The sequence below is a fragment of the Mastomys coucha genome, unplaced genomic scaffold, assembly GCF_008632895.1.
Source record: "Mastomys coucha isolate ucsf_1 unplaced genomic scaffold, UCSF_Mcou_1 pScaffold23, whole genome shotgun sequence".
In the NCBI taxonomy this organism is placed as follows: Eukaryota; Metazoa; Chordata; class Mammalia; order Rodentia; family Muridae; genus Mastomys; species Mastomys coucha.
Window position 1 is genome coordinate 34,213,862 of NW_022196906.1, and position 16,771 is coordinate 34,230,632.

The 16,771-nt window shown below is 47.0% G+C and overlaps 1 protein-coding gene across 13 annotated transcripts in view; it reads right to left on the reverse strand.

Moving 5' to 3' along the window:
* Positions 1–16,771, reverse strand: part of Gramd1b (GRAM domain containing 1B) — a 164,437-nt gene that overhangs the window by 11,772 nt on the left and 135,894 nt on the right. For 12 of the 13 annotated variants that reach the window (XM_031344600.1, XM_031344601.1, XM_031344599.1 and 9 more), the window contains 10 exons: positions 12,658–12,742; positions 12,000–12,103; positions 10,886–10,981; positions 10,159–10,239; positions 6,842–6,957; positions 4,973–5,129; positions 3,003–3,192; positions 2,584–2,727; positions 1,485–1,603; positions 1,078–1,220 (listed from right to left, as the gene is read on the reverse strand). In XM_031344600.1, coding sequence (XP_031200460.1) covers positions 1,078–1,220; positions 1,485–1,603; positions 2,584–2,727; positions 3,003–3,192; positions 4,973–5,129; positions 6,842–6,957; positions 10,159–10,239; positions 10,886–10,981; positions 12,000–12,103; positions 12,658–12,742 — 1,235 coding nt within the window. Of the gene's footprint in view, positions 1–1,077; positions 1,221–1,484; positions 1,604–2,583; positions 2,728–3,002; positions 3,193–4,972; positions 5,130–6,841; positions 6,958–10,158; positions 10,240–10,885; positions 10,982–11,999; positions 12,104–12,657; positions 12,743–15,515; positions 16,289–16,771 lie in introns of those variants that run through there. The other variant, XM_031344605.1, reaches the window with a different exon arrangement.

Consider the following 16,771-nt stretch of genomic DNA (forward strand, 5'->3'; position numbering starts at 1 on the left):
TTAAAGACATGATCAGTCACTCATATGGAAAAAACAGGTTTGGAAGCATAGAAGATCAGAGTATGTGGGTTTGCTGCCGCTGCCTCAAACGTACGGGGGTGGAGGAGTACAGTCTATGCTCTGCAGCCTCCAAGCCAATCAAGAGAAAGTCTAGAGACTAAGGTCATAGCCTTTTAAGTCCAAGCAGGGACTCTAGAGCCTCGTCACTTGCAACTTCAAGTGTCTTCTCACCTGTCTTACCTCCATGCTACACACAAGACCTCATCAACACTTCTCTGAGTATGCTCTCGCCCAACCACTGGCCATACACCGCCTACTGCTCTTACAGTAGCAATGCACTCTACGCTCCCACATGGAAGCCCTGGTCTCTGCCTCTTCCTTGGGTATATGAGCGGCTGTCAGTAGTCCGCCCCGCCCCTCTCAATGGCCATGCTTGGAGCCTTCCTATATTCCCACCCAGCATCTGTTTTCTGCATAGGGAATGGACTAGCACCTCCTGCAAAGGTTTAGCTGCCGTCAACCATGATGGCTTTCAAATGGGTACGTGTGCTGAGCTGACTATTCATTTGAATGTGATATGAGTAGGCTGAGTACAGAAAGCTGGTTGTATTAGGTCAAGATTCCTGCTCTCTAGGAGCTCATTGACCAACCACGGAAACAATAGGCAATCCCAAGTCATACGACGTGGAACATAGTGAACAGGGTCCTACTGCTAGAGGCTAGCTAGCTTCAGTACATATTTGGGCATGACTTTTGATCAAGTTACTCTTTCTGATAAATGAGGGTAACTCCATCTTTGGGGGTGTATTCTAAAAAGCCCAACAGATGTAATTTAAGTTACTACATAGTTCCACATAAAGCACAGAAAACCAACAGTAGGGTCTGGTAGAGAGCTTCCGAAGAAGACACAGAGTGTTCAAAGGGACACAAGATGGAGAAGGAAGGAAGGCAGGATGGGAAGGCAAGGAGTCTAGGAAGGCTCCACACAGGACATACAAGGGAGAGTATTCCAACTCCCCTTCTCCCCAGGGAATGCCTCTCCCCATCTACACCCGCACAAGCCTTTACACAGCACACCTGAGTCTGCTCTTGTTCCGGGCCACTCTGGTGAGTGTGTAGCGATTGATGGTGTAGAAGTAGTCATGGTATGGCACGTCGTGGGTGAGAACTTCAGCGTCTATCACATAGCATTCGCTCTCCTGACTTGCTTTGTACATGGTCTGTGGGTAGGAAGCACCACGGATCAAAACTGATGAGAAGCCAGATAGGACCACTGCCTTTCCCAATGTCCCCGCCCCTGGACTCCTGGATGGAAAGTGTGACATCCCTGGAGTGGACAGTGTCTGAGCTGGTTGGACGATACTGCCTTCAAGACTTAACAAAGCCAAGATCCAGAGGGTCTTCCCAAGTCCCGCTTTCATCCTTCATGATGTGACAGGATTTCCAGGCACACTCTGGTTTGCTTCTTCCTTCTTGCCACTCACCTGTGTCTCCCTGACAGTGGCTGTTTTGGGAGCCAGAGGGTTAGTGAGGGTGATAGTGTAGAGGATCACTCGGCTCTGGTTTCCGTTCTCCTCCTTTTTCCACGGATGGAAGATGATATCTGAGGGTAGACACGAGGTCTAGACTGAGAAGGCAGGGGGGAGCAAACACTGCTTGTCTGAATCTCCCCTCTGATGAACTCCTTACTCTGGGTTGACTCCCAAACGCTAGTCCCCCTCCCCTGGAAGCCAACAGGAGTTTGAAAGCTCAGGGAAGTGATAAAGAGGAGGTGGAATTGGAACAGAAAGAGGCCCATTGTGGCATTGCCGAAATTCTACACAGAGCTCCAGAATACTGATTGTTCCAAAGCTGGGGCAAGAGGTCTTGGGGCCACCTGCGGGGGTGCAGGCAACACTGAAGTTACTGTGGTAAGACCACTGGATCGCCAGGGAGTGTGACCCACCCCATGGCCTCAAGGTGCCTTTTTTCAGAGGGTGCCCTGTTGCCTAGAGCTTTGGCCCCAAAGGGGTTGACTGGCATCTCTGCCAGGCAATGCTACATCATTGCTGTGGGAAAAACTGGAGTGAGAGGGAGAATGGATGCAGGAGCCCCTAGAGTGCTGGATATGAATCCTCGCTCAGCACTTCTAGGCTACTTCATATAGGCAGATAAATATAGCCTGGAGTTGAGATTCCTAACACGTTAGTGTCAGGAACCCTAAGACTCACAGATGGCACAGCTGAAGGCTGAATGAGCCAATGCGGCACACTCGTACAGAGGGTACCTCCCATGCAGCAGAACAGCTGCCCTGTAGTAGACACAGAGCCCTGCGGGGACAAAGAGCTGACAGGGCCTGCTCACTGGGAAATCTTTGGAGTCTGTTGGACAGAGGGCATTATGAAAATCTTCACTACTAGAGACAGAGAGGGACAGAGTAACCTAGATCATCTTTGGTACCATATGGGGCAGAAAGAAGAGCCAGTGACACTGGGGAAAAGAATGGTATAGGGACAGAGGTAGGAAAAAAAGAAGGGGAAGGAGAAAGAGGGACAGTGGAAAAAAGGATGGACAGTCAGGGAGAGATGAGCTCGGAGATCAGACCAGAGAAACGGCGTTGCTCCATGAAGTCCCGCAGGAAGGGTGAGGTGGTGAAGAGCAGGTCATAGAGTTTGTCCACGCTGAAGTTGAAGACCTCGTTCACATACTGCCTTCCACTCAGGTCCTCATAGAAGGCCTGGACCTCTCCTGCACAGAAGAGATGATGAAGCACACAGTGACAGGAGGACTGGGGGCTGTGATGACGCCCCGGGACACTGATATCCCTGAGTCTGATGTGGCTGCTATCACGGAGGAAAGGGTGGCTCGGCTCATGGCTCACTGAATGCTTTTGCCTGCGTCACTTCTCTTCGCAGAGACCTTAGCTGCTTGGTCTGGAGTGGGGGTGAGGGGGACACTCTGAGATCCAGAACTTAATGGAGAGGTTGAAGGGGGGTTCTCTAGACCTGCATTCAGAGGCTCACCTTCATCGTGGGTATCTGAAGAATCACTGAGCTCCGTGGGGATATCCTCATTGTCATTGAAGTCCAGGGAAGGGGAGGTCACAGGCGCAATGATCTCAATCTTCTCCCCTATGATGTTGTCAATGGCAAGCTCCTTCTCTAGGGACCCGTCACCCTCCATCACCTCCTCCTCCAACGGCAAGCCATCAAACTGCAGTGGAGATCAAGAATAACCTACCAGGGTTCCTCTCTGTGGATCATCTCTCCAAAGGGAGACCAACAACCCGGTCTTAAAAGTCATCCCAATCCCAGCCGTGCTGCTCAGGAGCTGGGCTAATGTTGGGTTCTAGGACTGTGCTGAGGTACACAGGAGAGGGTACACAGAACTAACACTCATGCCATTCAAACAGCACATTGATCTATGGGTGGCATTCCCACTCTAGGTCCTTTCTGGAGCTACATTCCCACCACACTGTTACAATGCCAGCCTGCCTGTAGACAGTATCCTTTACCTAAGCAGCACAGAGGGCTTCACGGGCATGTCTGGGGCTTCATTCTCCCATTGGCACCAGAAGGGAATCAATTCCATTTTAATGCTAATCTCAGAAGTAAAAAAAAAAAAAAATGTAGGCTAGCCATCAATGTCTTCATTCTAAGGCTGGTTAGCCTGGCCAAATGTGGGATAAAAGGTTCCCTCTTCGAAGAGTCCTTTCCCAAGGAACCCAGCCTCTTCTTGCAGACACGTGCCCTAACCCTCTGTCCTTCAGGAAAGTTCTAACTTCTCACAACAGTGTTCCTGAGGAGAAAGGTTCTCATAGACTTTTTCATAGCCTCTGTAAATCCTAGCATAGTGGGAAAATAGCATGATAGCAGTTTATGAGGCAAAAGCTTCAAGGAAGACATCTCCTGCAACCCCTAACTCAGAGGTAGCCCAGATATGTCCTTGCTATAGTCTCGAGTGCTAGGTGTCCCCCAAGATAAACGTTGCTCTCTGACCTCCACCAATGTTCCAACATCTTAGCCACACCCTGGCTTGGAATTTCGTGGGCAATCTTACACTAATTGCCTCCAGCACTGTTAGAAAGATAATGAGGAGGGTAGGGCATTGACTAGCCCAAAAGTTTAGCATAGTGAGCCTTTACTAAGAATGGGTGGGACCTTGAGTGGAGTGTGTGTATGAGACAGTGTACTGCAGAGCATTCGAGACTCGATATTCGAGCCTCTACCCTCCTGGTTGGCTCACCCACAGTCCCCTGGGACTCCGGCCAGGCCCACGCAGGCCCGAGTGTGTTCAGAGCCCAGGGGTGCTGCACCAGTCCAGAAGAGATGGCTGCTGTTTTAGACCCAGTGTGTTTTAGATGGCCTCAGATATACCTCGAATGCTGAGCTGCCAGGTTTTTCATTTCTCTTTTGTAATGACTGTAAAAGTCTGATGCCATTTTTGAGAAATACATTCAGATTCTGTACTTCCATGTGTTGTGTCCGTCTGTTATTTTTTCTTCACCGACACCTTGCTGACCTGTACCAGGACCGTTTCCCTGCGGGTTGAGGGAGGCTCAGACTGGCCGGCCCACGGCACTCAACAAATATCCAGGACATAGGAGAATAGGCAATTAACTGTCCTACAGTTCCATATTTATGTGTGATTTTGATGTTGGATCAAAGCATGGAGAAAAAAAAAGTAAACCAGCAAAAATATCCAAAAGGAGAGGCTGATCTGGAGTCCACCAAGTGCTATACTCTTAGAAGAGTTACACTTCTATCTCATGTATTAAACCAAATCATCTAATCCAGGTACTGAGAATCTATGGAATGTACCATAATAGTAAGAGTTCCTGAATTCCAGGATGCTACCTTCGTCATGGTGACCACAGTGGAAGGAACCCCTTCCCACTTCCCTTCTCCCAGTGGGGCTCTTGTGGGATGAATTAAGCTGGGAGACACTGGCCACTAATCAGGACAGGGATTTGCCCAGAGTTTACCACCCATACCGAGACAGGGGCTTCACTGCTTCCCGTAGACGTCAGTGTACTGTTGGTGATAGACTTCTTGGGTAGCTGTGGGCTGGCGTCTGGCTTGGTCTCTATGCTGCTTTTGGATGAGCTGTCGTTCACTTCATTCTCTTCTATGGGGATCTCCTCGCAGTAGCTGGAGAAGACATCCCATGAGCTCAGGTTAGTCTCTGTGGTGGAGGCCACCAGCTAATCTTAGAATGCACACCTGTCTGTCAATCTGAAACTATGGGCTTTTCTGCTTTTTTTTCTTTATGATCTTGTACCAACCAACCACCCCCACCCCCATTGCTCTCCTAAAGCTTCATTCCTGTCTTGTTCTATCTCTCCCTATCCTGAAACTTCTATCTGAAAATTCACCCTTTCTATAACCTTCCTTAGATGTATATCTACCTAAACATACCAATATCTCATCTTACTCTCTTCTGTTGGATCCCTTCCCCATCATCTGAATCTAGTATCTGGGCTCTGAGCAAATAGTTCCTGTCTCAAACATCAACTAAGACTGGACTCTGAGTACAGTAGCCCTCACCAGCGCTGCCCAAAGTATAGATCGCAATAGACTTCTCTTCGTTGTACATCCTGAATGGAGGTAGGTGTTGTTCTAGAGACACTTCAGGCCAGTGTTGCAATCAGCATCCATACAGTTATTGCAGGCTTAACATCTGACTTATATATTTAGTAGCATCTGCTTGTATTACAGCTCCAGGTAAATCATTATGTCCAATTTAGACATCAGCAAATTAAGAGTTTGACAGAGCTAACATGCCAGTGTTAATGCTGTACCAAGCCAAGGTCTAAGCGCTGTGCCCTCAATGGTCTTTCCTCGCTTTTTACCTCACTACCTTCTCACAGCAACATCCAGTCTCCACACATCTAACTACTGTCAGTCAGTCGACTCACCTCGTCTTTCTAACCTACCTGCAGAAGTTCATACAGTGAGAGCCCCCACTCTTAACTTCCTGCTCTTAGCTTCTAGTGTAGGAGACTCTTCTGCATTTTTAGATGTCCTTTCGAGACCTTTCTCTGCTTCCCCTTCTTGCTGTGTGCTCCTAAGCCTAGACTTTGAATGTCCTTTATGTTCAGTTATTTGGAGGACTGAGCTAACCCCATGGTTATCCACAAAACCATTATCTATGGTATGACTCTAAAGTTTACAGCCCTAGCCCAAATATCCTCACGAACCCAAAAACTAACCTCAAAACTAAAATGATCTCTCTGCTTGGCTTGCAGGCATCCTCATTTGCTTAGAACTAATCTTCTAATCTCAAACTCTTCCATCTACAATATTCCCCATCTGTTTGGAACCACTCAATTCTCCCCAAGAGTTAAACCAACACACTTTAAACCAACCTGGGATTTGATTCTGAGTCATCAACCAATCCTTCAAAATACATCAAGAACTTTCATTTACTGTCAGACCTACTGCAACCTCCCTGGTCCAAAACACCACCACCACCACCATCTTTCCTCTAAATTATCATCTAGCAACCTTTAAACAGGTTCCCCCTGGTTCTCCACTTGAGTGTATGTCTAACACAGACGATAAACTGGTCCTGTTTAGAAGTTAAGTCAGATCTTATCAACTGTCTCTTACAAACATCTCCATTTCTTTTTGCTTAAAGCTAACTGCCACCTTGGCCAAAAGGCTACTACTAGTCTCTGCTCCCTTGATTTGCTAGCTTCATCTCTGACCACTTAGACAGCCACACAGTCCACTTACTGTTCCCTCTGGCTCCCTCCAATGCTTCCTGTAGGGTGCTACTCAGATACCATTTTCCAAATGATGCCCTCATTGTCATTCTGATTCCCATATCCTCTGGGAAGCTCACCCAAGGCCACACTCACCCCATCGTGTTGAAGTCATCATCTGGAGGCACGTAATCCTCATCATCGCTGGTTAGGCCCAACTCGTTCCCGTAGCACTGGTGGACAAAGTGCCAGAGCTCCTTGGGACATAGGGGCTGCAGGAGATAAGAGCCGTGACTCTGATCCTTCCCCCCTCCAGCCCTGCCATCTTGCATAGAAGCTCTAAGCTAGGCTGGCTCCTTGTGGGGATAAGAAGCCAAAGGGCTCTCTCCCCAACTGTATAAAGAGGGTGTCTCTATGACAGCACCATCCACCTCACATGTCCCAGTAGGATGTTAATCTCCTGCCTGAAAAATGTAGATTCCGACAAAGTCAAGAACATAGACCTTCTTTGCCTGTGTCTTTAGAGGGATTACCTGGCCCTTTGAGGATGAGAAACACACTATCTCTTGCTCCTTCTACTGATGAAGTCCAGCAGTAAGTGGAAGAAACCTATGTAAATCTAGGGCTACACTCTGAATACTCATAGGTACCCTGGCTTAGTCTTGTAACACCACAGAAGTTAAAGATCATCTAGCAGACCCTCTCCTAATAACCTGGATATTTCCTTATTTACTCTGAGATGTGACCAATTTGTGCACAATGCCATATAGAGTTTCCAGTGTTTCCTTAAGTGGTGATGGTGGAGGAATGTCTATTTGTCTTCTTTAAAAACAGTATCCTAAGAGAAGCTAGTTTCCATAGGGTACAATTTCCAGAGAGAAGTGAAGGAATGTCAAAGAAGCTAAGGTCACGGGTGAAGACCATGAGTAATTATAGACAGGAAAGAAGGGAAGAGGGGAAGAAGGAGAGACCAACAAGTATGTGAAAAGGATGACAAGTGTGTAAGAAAAGCAGGTGTGGCCAATAACTAAGAAAAAGCAAACATTCAGGAATCTTTACAATAATAGAGCTTCTAAATAATGGGAAAGGTCTCCAGATCCACACTCTGAAGGGATAGTTTTGGCATCTATAGGGATACCCAAGTCAGTTTTCCAGGTGTTCATCCACAGTGACAGTTGGGTCCTGTCTCTGGACCAGCAGGTGTTGAGTGCTAGCTTTCCGTGATGACTAAGATCTTTTATCTAGATCTCCCTTCCTGTCCATAGCCTTTGTGGATACCCTTCTTCCTGCCTGGGACACACCTGCCTTCTGTCAAATGCTGCTCTAGCCTGCTCCATGATTCACATTCCTGGATCTCCCTGAGCAGTTCTGCCTGGCTCAGCTAGAATCCACATAGTCAGGACAAGCATGGCTTAGCAGACCCTCACTAGGCAACATAAAGAGTTATTTTGGAAGATGACCAAGATTACTATCAGGGCTCTAGAGGTTCAAATTAGAAAAAACTGTAGATAAGAATTGATTTACTGGGTTTTCTCCAGATAACAATTAGCTCAGGCTAGAGTCAAGATAGATACATATATTTAATATACTCTTGTCAATTACATGGTAACCTAGTTGAAGGTACATATTATATGTAGGGATTTTTTTCCTTATGTTTTTTTTCTCTAGCCTGGATAGTCCCCCAACATCTGACACCCTCAAAGTAGGAACCCTCTATGGACATGAGCTGTAATATTCCATCTGTATTTCCTTATAACCTAACTCAAACACACCAGCTGTCAGTTGGTGGCTATCTTAACTGAGCTGGGATTTTTTTTGTTTTTCGTTTTTGTTTTTGTCTTTCTTGGCAATTCTCTGAGACCTGGTATCTTGTTGACCAGAATGGACTCTTAGGATTAGCAAGTTCTTAGAAACAATTCACAGGTATGCAGAAATCCCCCTTCTCCAGCCTGACCAGTTACCTTGATCAAGGCCAGGTACCCTAAAACTGGATGCTGGGCAAGTACAGAAAATACTACCAGTGCTAATCTTACACCTACCACACTTGGCTTCCCTAGCTGATCCCAGGGGGCCATAGGAAAGGTCTTGTCCATTCTTTTGCTCCTCTGCCTCCTGACCTATTGAGATTTGGTTGTTTGTTGTGCTAAATACTGGTTGCTCCCAGAGACCACACATAGACTCAGGTGATGCTATGTGACCTTGCCCCCCAAGTTATTCATGATCTGTGAATAACGATGCTGATAGCCAATAGCTGGGCAGAAGAGACATAGGTGGAGTTAGGGTTCCCAGGGTTGGGGTTGGAAAACCATGAGGTAGAAAAACAGAAGGTGAAGAAAGGAGTAAGAATCTCCTAATGGCCGTGTAGGTTGGCTAATTGGCATTCACAGCAGCCAAGATAAAACATGGCAAATTATATAATGGGGTTACTGGCTGGGAAATAGATATAATTGCATAGAGGGGAGATATCTGCTCAGCTCTTGTACTGACCAAGGTTCATTATAAATATAAAGGTTGTGTGTGTGCCTTTTATCTGGGAACTAAATGGTCAAAGGCAAGGTAGAAATCCTGGGTTGAGATTAAATATGTCTACAGCATGACCAGCCCCAGTGCTTCTCCATGAGGCCTGGTACAACCTGTCATGGCAGGCTTCATTTCTGGAGATCCTGTGGATAGAAAACCTGCTTTCTTCACAACACTCATTTCTATAGTTTCCTGCTTCATTCCACTTGCCTACCCAAGCCCTAGAGACATATAATGTAGTGGGACTAAAGTACCTGAAGTCACAGATGCCTTACTCTTGACAAGAGAGCTGACTCTGCTCAGAACTGGGGCCAAGATGACTAGTGTAAGATTTCCAGAGCCACAGGCTCCTTCAGAGCTGGCCAATAGCACAATAAAAGCATGTCCCAACTGGGATAATATCCAAGTAAGAAGAACATTATGGGTGGATGGCCTCCCCAGGCTGAAGGGCATAGCCAATCCCCCCTACCTATCATGTTACTGTCTGTCTGTCTGACTTTCTGAATGACTGTCAGTCTGTTTATCTATCTACTTACTGGACTGAAATTTATTTAATATTTTGATCATATCTGTTCTCTCCGTTTTCATATCCTTCCCACCTGAATCCATGCACTGCTTTTTTTGCTCTCTCTCAAAAGAATCATAACAAAATAAAAAATTTAAAATCAAAACAAGCTGTGTGTGTCTCTCTCTCCCTCCCCCCGCCCCATGTATGTATGTGTGTGTGTGTATGTGTGTGTAAAACAAAACCAGAAGCAAACATCAACAAACATGGAGTCTATTTTTGTGTTGGCAAGCTACTCCTAGGCATGGAGCATGAGGTCTGAGAGCTGTTAACAGACCCAGTGACTCTCCATTTGAGAACACTGATTTTCCCTTTTTTAGCAAGGATCAGCTGAAAACAAGCTTCTTGGGTTGAGGGGCTCTGTGTCCGCTTCCCCTTCAGTACTCACCTTTTCAAGGAGAGCATTCTGCCAGAGCCGGAACATCATCATGTACGTCCTATCCCGGGCTCCAAATGAAGTAAAAAAGTGCTAGATTGGAGCAGAAGATGCAGAGAAACATAGAAAATGAAAACATGGTCCTCCTTTCGTTTTAGAACAAGATACTCACTCTCAAATGAAACTGACCGACAGATATCCAAAACTTAGCACACTGGGGACCTAGGTACCTGAAGTCTCTAAGTGTCCACTGTAAGCAAGTCCTTCAATATTTTACCGACTTCTGTGTTTTTTTAACTCTAGTTCTTCTAAGTTGTGCCCCCCCTCAATATAAATGTTCTGTGCTTACCAAGTAGAACTGGGCAAGACGTGAGCTGGGATACTATGTAAGTGGAATGAGACACACCTATTCACCTACAATCCTCAGCTAAATCTATTGTGAAGGAAGGCTGTCCGATATAGTCTATGGTCACATAGTCACAGGACTCGAAAATCAGGTGTTCTAGCTCAAAGTTCAAAGTTCTAACATGCTACCCTAACCCCTGCTCGGCCTTCAACCACTTTGTTCACCCAGGGAGGATTTTCTAGAACAATCGTACCCCTGATTACTGCCTGCCACTTCAAGACTAGTGAGTCTAAAGTGGAAGGTAACTTAATGGTAGGAATACAGGAGTGGGGGCATGGGGAGTGGAATGTGGAGGGTGCATGGGTACAAGAGGCAGAAGTTGACCACACTTACCTTTTCTGAATCAGTGCAGACTTGGATGGCGTTGGGAATGAGGCGAGCTGTTTTCTCTTTAGTCATGGAGCAGATATCTTTCAAACGGACTGTCAGCTGGCATCCCCATGGTAGCAGAGCATGAGTAACAAGCAACAGAGGGTATGAGTACAATTGGGTAAGGACTCTTTATGTGGCACTAGTAGTTGCCAGACAAAATCAAATCATGGTTCTCATACCCTTGGCCCTGGAAGGGACCAATTCAGAGATCATATAATTTATACCCTAGGTCACAGAGGCAGCATACTAAGGAACAAGTGGCCTTTATCTGTAGCCATGGGTACCTGCTACATGGGTATTGGACCTGCAATTTTTTATGCTTATAAAAACACAGCATATTGGTGCTGGATGGTCTTATGATACCATCTAAGTCATCTTTCTTCATCTTATTTTAAAAGATGAGGAGACAAAGGCAAAAATAAACCCATTAATTTAAAATCAGTTAATAAAATTCTTCTGAGCCCTATAGCCAATGTCCTTCCTACTTTGTTAGATCTCCCTCTGCTGTAACTCCCACCAGATAGCTATCTACATTGGTCAAAGAAAAATGTTTTGCTTTGGTTTTTTGTTTTGTTTTGGTTTGGTTTGCTGCCTCTCACACCCAAGAGATAGGAAAGATATACATTGCAGAAGAGATGCCATTACTGGAACTCAGAATTCGGTATCAGTGTTCAGTCACGGGTTTGTGTTAACAACATAAAACATAGCCGGAAGGTAATGGGTCAGAAGCAGGCAGAACTCTTGAGTTTGAGGCCAGCCTGGTCTATAGAGTAAGTTCCAGGACAGCCAAGGATATACAGAGAAATCTTGTATATTAAGGAAAAAAAAAAAAAGTATACACACTATAAAGGCTTGGGAAGAACACAAAGTCACCAAATGAAGAAAATGAAGGCAACTTGCTCAGTCAAGGCCAAGATGATGGCCCAAGGAACAAGTCTGGGTCTTTTTCCTCTTTTCTTTTGGCAATTCTGGGGACCAAGCACAGAGAAGCCTTGTGCATGCTAGGACAGAGTACCACCCCTGAGATGCAGAACCTGCATCCCACACTGTCCCCCACCAAGTCCAAGTTCTGTACCAGAGTTTCCCAGCGGAAGATGTTGCTATAGAAGCAGATCCAATTTTCTGAGAGGTAGAGTCGGCCCTGAAGAAGAATGTCTCTTTGGAGTGCACAAGAGTAATCTGTGTAGGAAGGAGGATACGAAGTTCAGAGGCAGGAGACATTTTCAGCAAACCAGTGTACAGTGAGCATGCCGTCCCTCCCTCCAGTACTGGGGAAATCCAGCCATCTGCTGCTGACTAGGTATGCAGCCACAGAAGTCTCTGACATCTCATGATCAGAACACACAAGAGATGAAGAACGTTACAGCCTGGTGGCAGGATAATGAATCAGTATGACAGCCAATGACTGGCAGGGTTTTTAAAAAGGCCAGTGCCTTTCATTAATTTCCAACCTTTTACTATCATGACAGCAATCAGGTCTAAGGAGCAGTCATGTGCAGAGGTTAAGTATGTCTCTGAATCCCTCCTGGGTGGGCTCTCAAGGATGCCACAGGCATGGCACTTGATCCTAACATTTGGGACTTAAGATGTCTGTGTTACAGATGTTTATTCGCCATCTGGCCAGCTCCACCTGCTTGCTTGTGTTGGCTCTTGGCCTCTGGTCAGAAGCAGCCTGAGTGTTCTCTGGAAGTCCCAGACTTCCTGGTTGGCCCCTTCCCAGGTTACTAGCTCACCAACAATGAGGCGCTCCGTGTCTGGAAGTTGCTTAAAGAGCTTTCTGAAGTCTTCATTTCTCTGCTTGTAAGTGGGGCTTAGCACCTGGAGGACAACAGCCAAGATTAGAGCAATGTTCCCACATACTGTAGTATTAGAGATAGCGGATGCTGGGGTAGAGGCTGGCGGATGCTTGTGTCTTGGAAAAGGCAAAGGCAAATGCTCTCTTCCCATAGTCTGGGGGAGGCCAGGTGAAGAAAGGGGGCATGGAAAAATAGCACAGAGGATCTGGTCCTGAAAAACCATTCATGCAGTTTTGGTCAATGATATCTATGAAGTTGGGGTCCACATATATCCTAAGAACAGAAAGCAAGAAAGGAAACCTTCACGTGATTCTGGGGCCCATGATGACAGCTATCACTGCCATGCTTTCTGCCAGCTCTGCCTTGGCAGTGGGAAGGACCTGAGGGTCATGCTAGCTATCAGCAGGATTTGGAAGACAACTGGACACTATATACTTCTCAAGATCTGTTATGACTAACACAGTGAGCTAAAGACATGATTTATTTTTTATAAAAGAAAAATCATAAAACATGGCACTAAGAAAAAAATTCCAGTCACAGGGAAAAAAGTTGTGATGTTAAAAGCACATCTGGTACACAAGCATGATACTCCCCTCCCTAATCTTACCAAACAAACCATCTACGAGGAAAGTGAGGCAAAAGGAAAACCCTGTGCCCAAGGGCACCCAACTGCTATTAGGTGGTAGACCCCCAAGATGAGAGTATATTCTCCATAAACCCTAGAAGTCAGGAGAGGGCCAGGAACTTGTACAGAATAGAGAACCAGGTCTAAAACAATGTTGTGCATCGCTTGCAGGCAGGCTCGCTCCCGCTCGCTCCCACAGACTAACTAAGCAAGCTTCCTTAGAAATTCCACCAGCCAGTCCAATAGTGGGGGATTCTGCCCTTTCAGAGCATACAGTCTTAAAAGTATTTTTTTTAAAGGGGCGGGAGAACTGGAAAGATGGCTCAGCAGTTAACAACACTGGTGGCCCTTCCAGAGAATCCAAGTTCAATTCCCAGCACCCATATAGCAGTTCACAACTGTCTGTAACTCCAGTTCACTAGTGTACACTCTAGGAAGAGCCACACATGAGGACAGAGGCACATCTGCATTCTACCAGGCCATGTGCTGACCTACTAACACACACACACACACACACACACACACACACACACACACACACATACACGCACGCACGCACGCACGCACGCACGCACATGCACGCACGCACTGTTGACCCTCTGCCAGGGACTGATGCCTGAGGAACAGACCGTCCTGCTGGCAGTGACGTGGTTTCTGGCCTCTTACCCTCTCACCCACTTCCCTGAGAATTTCACAGCTGGTGAGGGACGGACACTTCACATGTTCATGTTCACCTTTCTATGAAGCTAAATGACCCATGTGGAAACAAAGCCTGGAGACTGCTCACATCTGAACCAAAGGCTGCCAGCCTGAGCTACAGTCTGTCTCTCTGACTAAAAGAAGGGGAACATGAAGCAAGTTGGAGAGAAAACTGTGGAAGTTCAGTTTAGGTGCATGCTAAGAGAGAGAAACCAGAGAAGAGCTGAAAAAAAAAAAAAGAAATTTCTCATCAATCTGTCTATAATTTAAATTTCAAGCTTTTATTTTTGACTTACGTGTGTAATATGAGAGGCCCAGTCACATTTTCCCAAAGGATACCATGCTATCATATAATTTCCAACTTCCCAAATCACCTATATGTGCTTGAACCAGAGTTCCAGACCACTGGAGGAAGCCATCCAGAATCTTAACTATCCAATGATTTCTCCAGCTAGGAAAAGACCTGATGTAATAGTCCTCCAAGGATCGCTCAACACTATGCAAAATGCTCCCCACCCAGCCAGCCAGCCTCTGAGACCAGAATCCACACCTAGGAAACCCTTGCTTAACAACCTCACTCAGATTCTTCATCATATCCAACTCACCATCTAGACTACTGTAGAATGATTAAGCACCCAAGAGCAAGCACAAGCCCATTCCGTACACGCCGCACGGAGCAGATGTCATTATTCGGCCTCATACTTGTGGAACATGAGGCAGGGGTCAAGCAACTGGCCTGAGGAATGTGGAAACCTAGGAGGAATGGAACAAGGGTCCTAGCCAACTGCCAAAAAGAGACCAACAGGACTTCCCAATAAGCAGCACTCTCATGGGAGGGGACAGTCACCAGTTTTAGGGCTCCTACTAGCTAGCCTCTCACATTTCTGAAGGAGTCCTTACAAAGCTCCTACATGAGACAGCCCCTAATCCTCCTCAAGGGTAACCGGGCACTAGCCAACGTGATGTCAAGTTCCAAATTCCACCCACAGTATTCTCTTCCCTGGGCTTCTATCATATCCAATGAGAGCTCCGGAACCCACAGAGATGGAGACACAGAAGTCTAGGTACAATCTCTCCCAAAAGCAAACAGGAAAAGGCATTGATCTTTTCTGCTTATAGCAGTGGGGAAGAATAGGGAAAGCTTCCTCTCTCATAAATGTACTAGTGTCTGTTGATGCCAATGGTAGGCCAGCCTCTCTGTACTAAAAGCACAAAGACACATTGGATGGGCATACTTGGCTTACAATCCTATGCCCCTTCGATGCTGGGGAACCTAATCCTCTGTACCCACTTCCTGTGAACTCTCAGAACACTCTCTTCCAATGGTGAGGCAAGGCTCATCTCTATAAAATCGCCCAACAATTCTGGCTCGAGGGTTGTCAAGTCTGCAGCTCTCAGCAGGGCCATGAGGGGCATGCGAGAGTGCACAGAATAGTCACAGGGACACAGAGAATTCGGGTCACACACTCACGGCTGGGATTTCCTCAGATCCGTGCCAGCAGTAGCATTCAGCACCAACAGGTGCGTCAGTAAGCCTCTTCAAGTACCACAGCAGAGACTCGCTGTCCAGTTCCAGCAGGAGGCTCCAGAGGACCCCAGATTCTGTCAGAGATTCCATCACCCCCAACAAATGTCCCAGGCAAGGGACCTCGGGTCCTTACGCTGGCTCTCAGGGTCCCTCAGAATGAAAACAGTGAGTCTTGACCGGATGGAACACAGGTGATCTCTTGCCTTTTACACAGAGGGTCTATATAACCCCGGCTGATATCCTTTCCTCTCTCAGAGCTGTGCTCCCAGTTCAAGCTCTCACAAGTGAAAAAGATATAATAACCATGGTTCTCAGAGAAGGCTGGCTGGCCCGTCTCCCACAGTTGGACTCTGCTTCATGCTTCCCTTGTCTTCAGTCTGGGGGCAGCCCCGAGGGGGTGTGGTCAGGCAACACTCCCTGGTTGGTGCAGTCACTCAAGAGTCCAGGTAAGGCCAGACGACATAGATACAGCAGGTATACAACACAGGCTGTGAGTTGCGGAAGTGCAGCTCCATATGAACAGGCAAACTTTGCAGAGCAGGATGACCCACAGCTGGCTCCAGAGGCCTATTCCACACTGGCTACTCACACTCAGAGTGACTCACAAGTGGTTCAGAGGCTCCAGAGAGGCCCATGATGGTCCAGATCCTTAGTCCAGATCTGCCTCACAGATTGGCCTGTTCAATCAGTGTGCTTTCTATGCCCCGGGCCAGGCCAGGATCGCTGTGACTCACATCTCTCACCCAGGCAAAAAGGGCCACCACTTAGCTGCAACACAGGGCCTGCTCTCATCCCAGCCCTGCACACACCCCTTTTTTCTCCAGACCGTGCCCCTTTCAACTGGCCAGCAAATGACTTCTTTGTTAAGAGTCACTGGGGCCTGAGGGAGGGAGGCAGGGCTGGTGGGCGGGCAAGGCCAGAGCCCCACACATGCTTCAAGTTACAGGATCTGGGTGATGGGCCTGGCCAATGTCCTGTAGTAACCCCAGGCCTAGCCTGGCCTCACCAGCAGATGTTTCCTGCAATGGAAAGTTGCTGGCCAGGCCTCTTAGTGGAGGAAGGGAAGGGGAGGTGCCAAGGGCATCACAGCTCTGGTGAAATATGAAATCTGAGACTGAATAGACTAGGGATTTCTTAAGAGACAGCTCTTCTCTAAGGAACCCATCTATTCGGCAACTTCTCTGATGCAACCAGCAGCA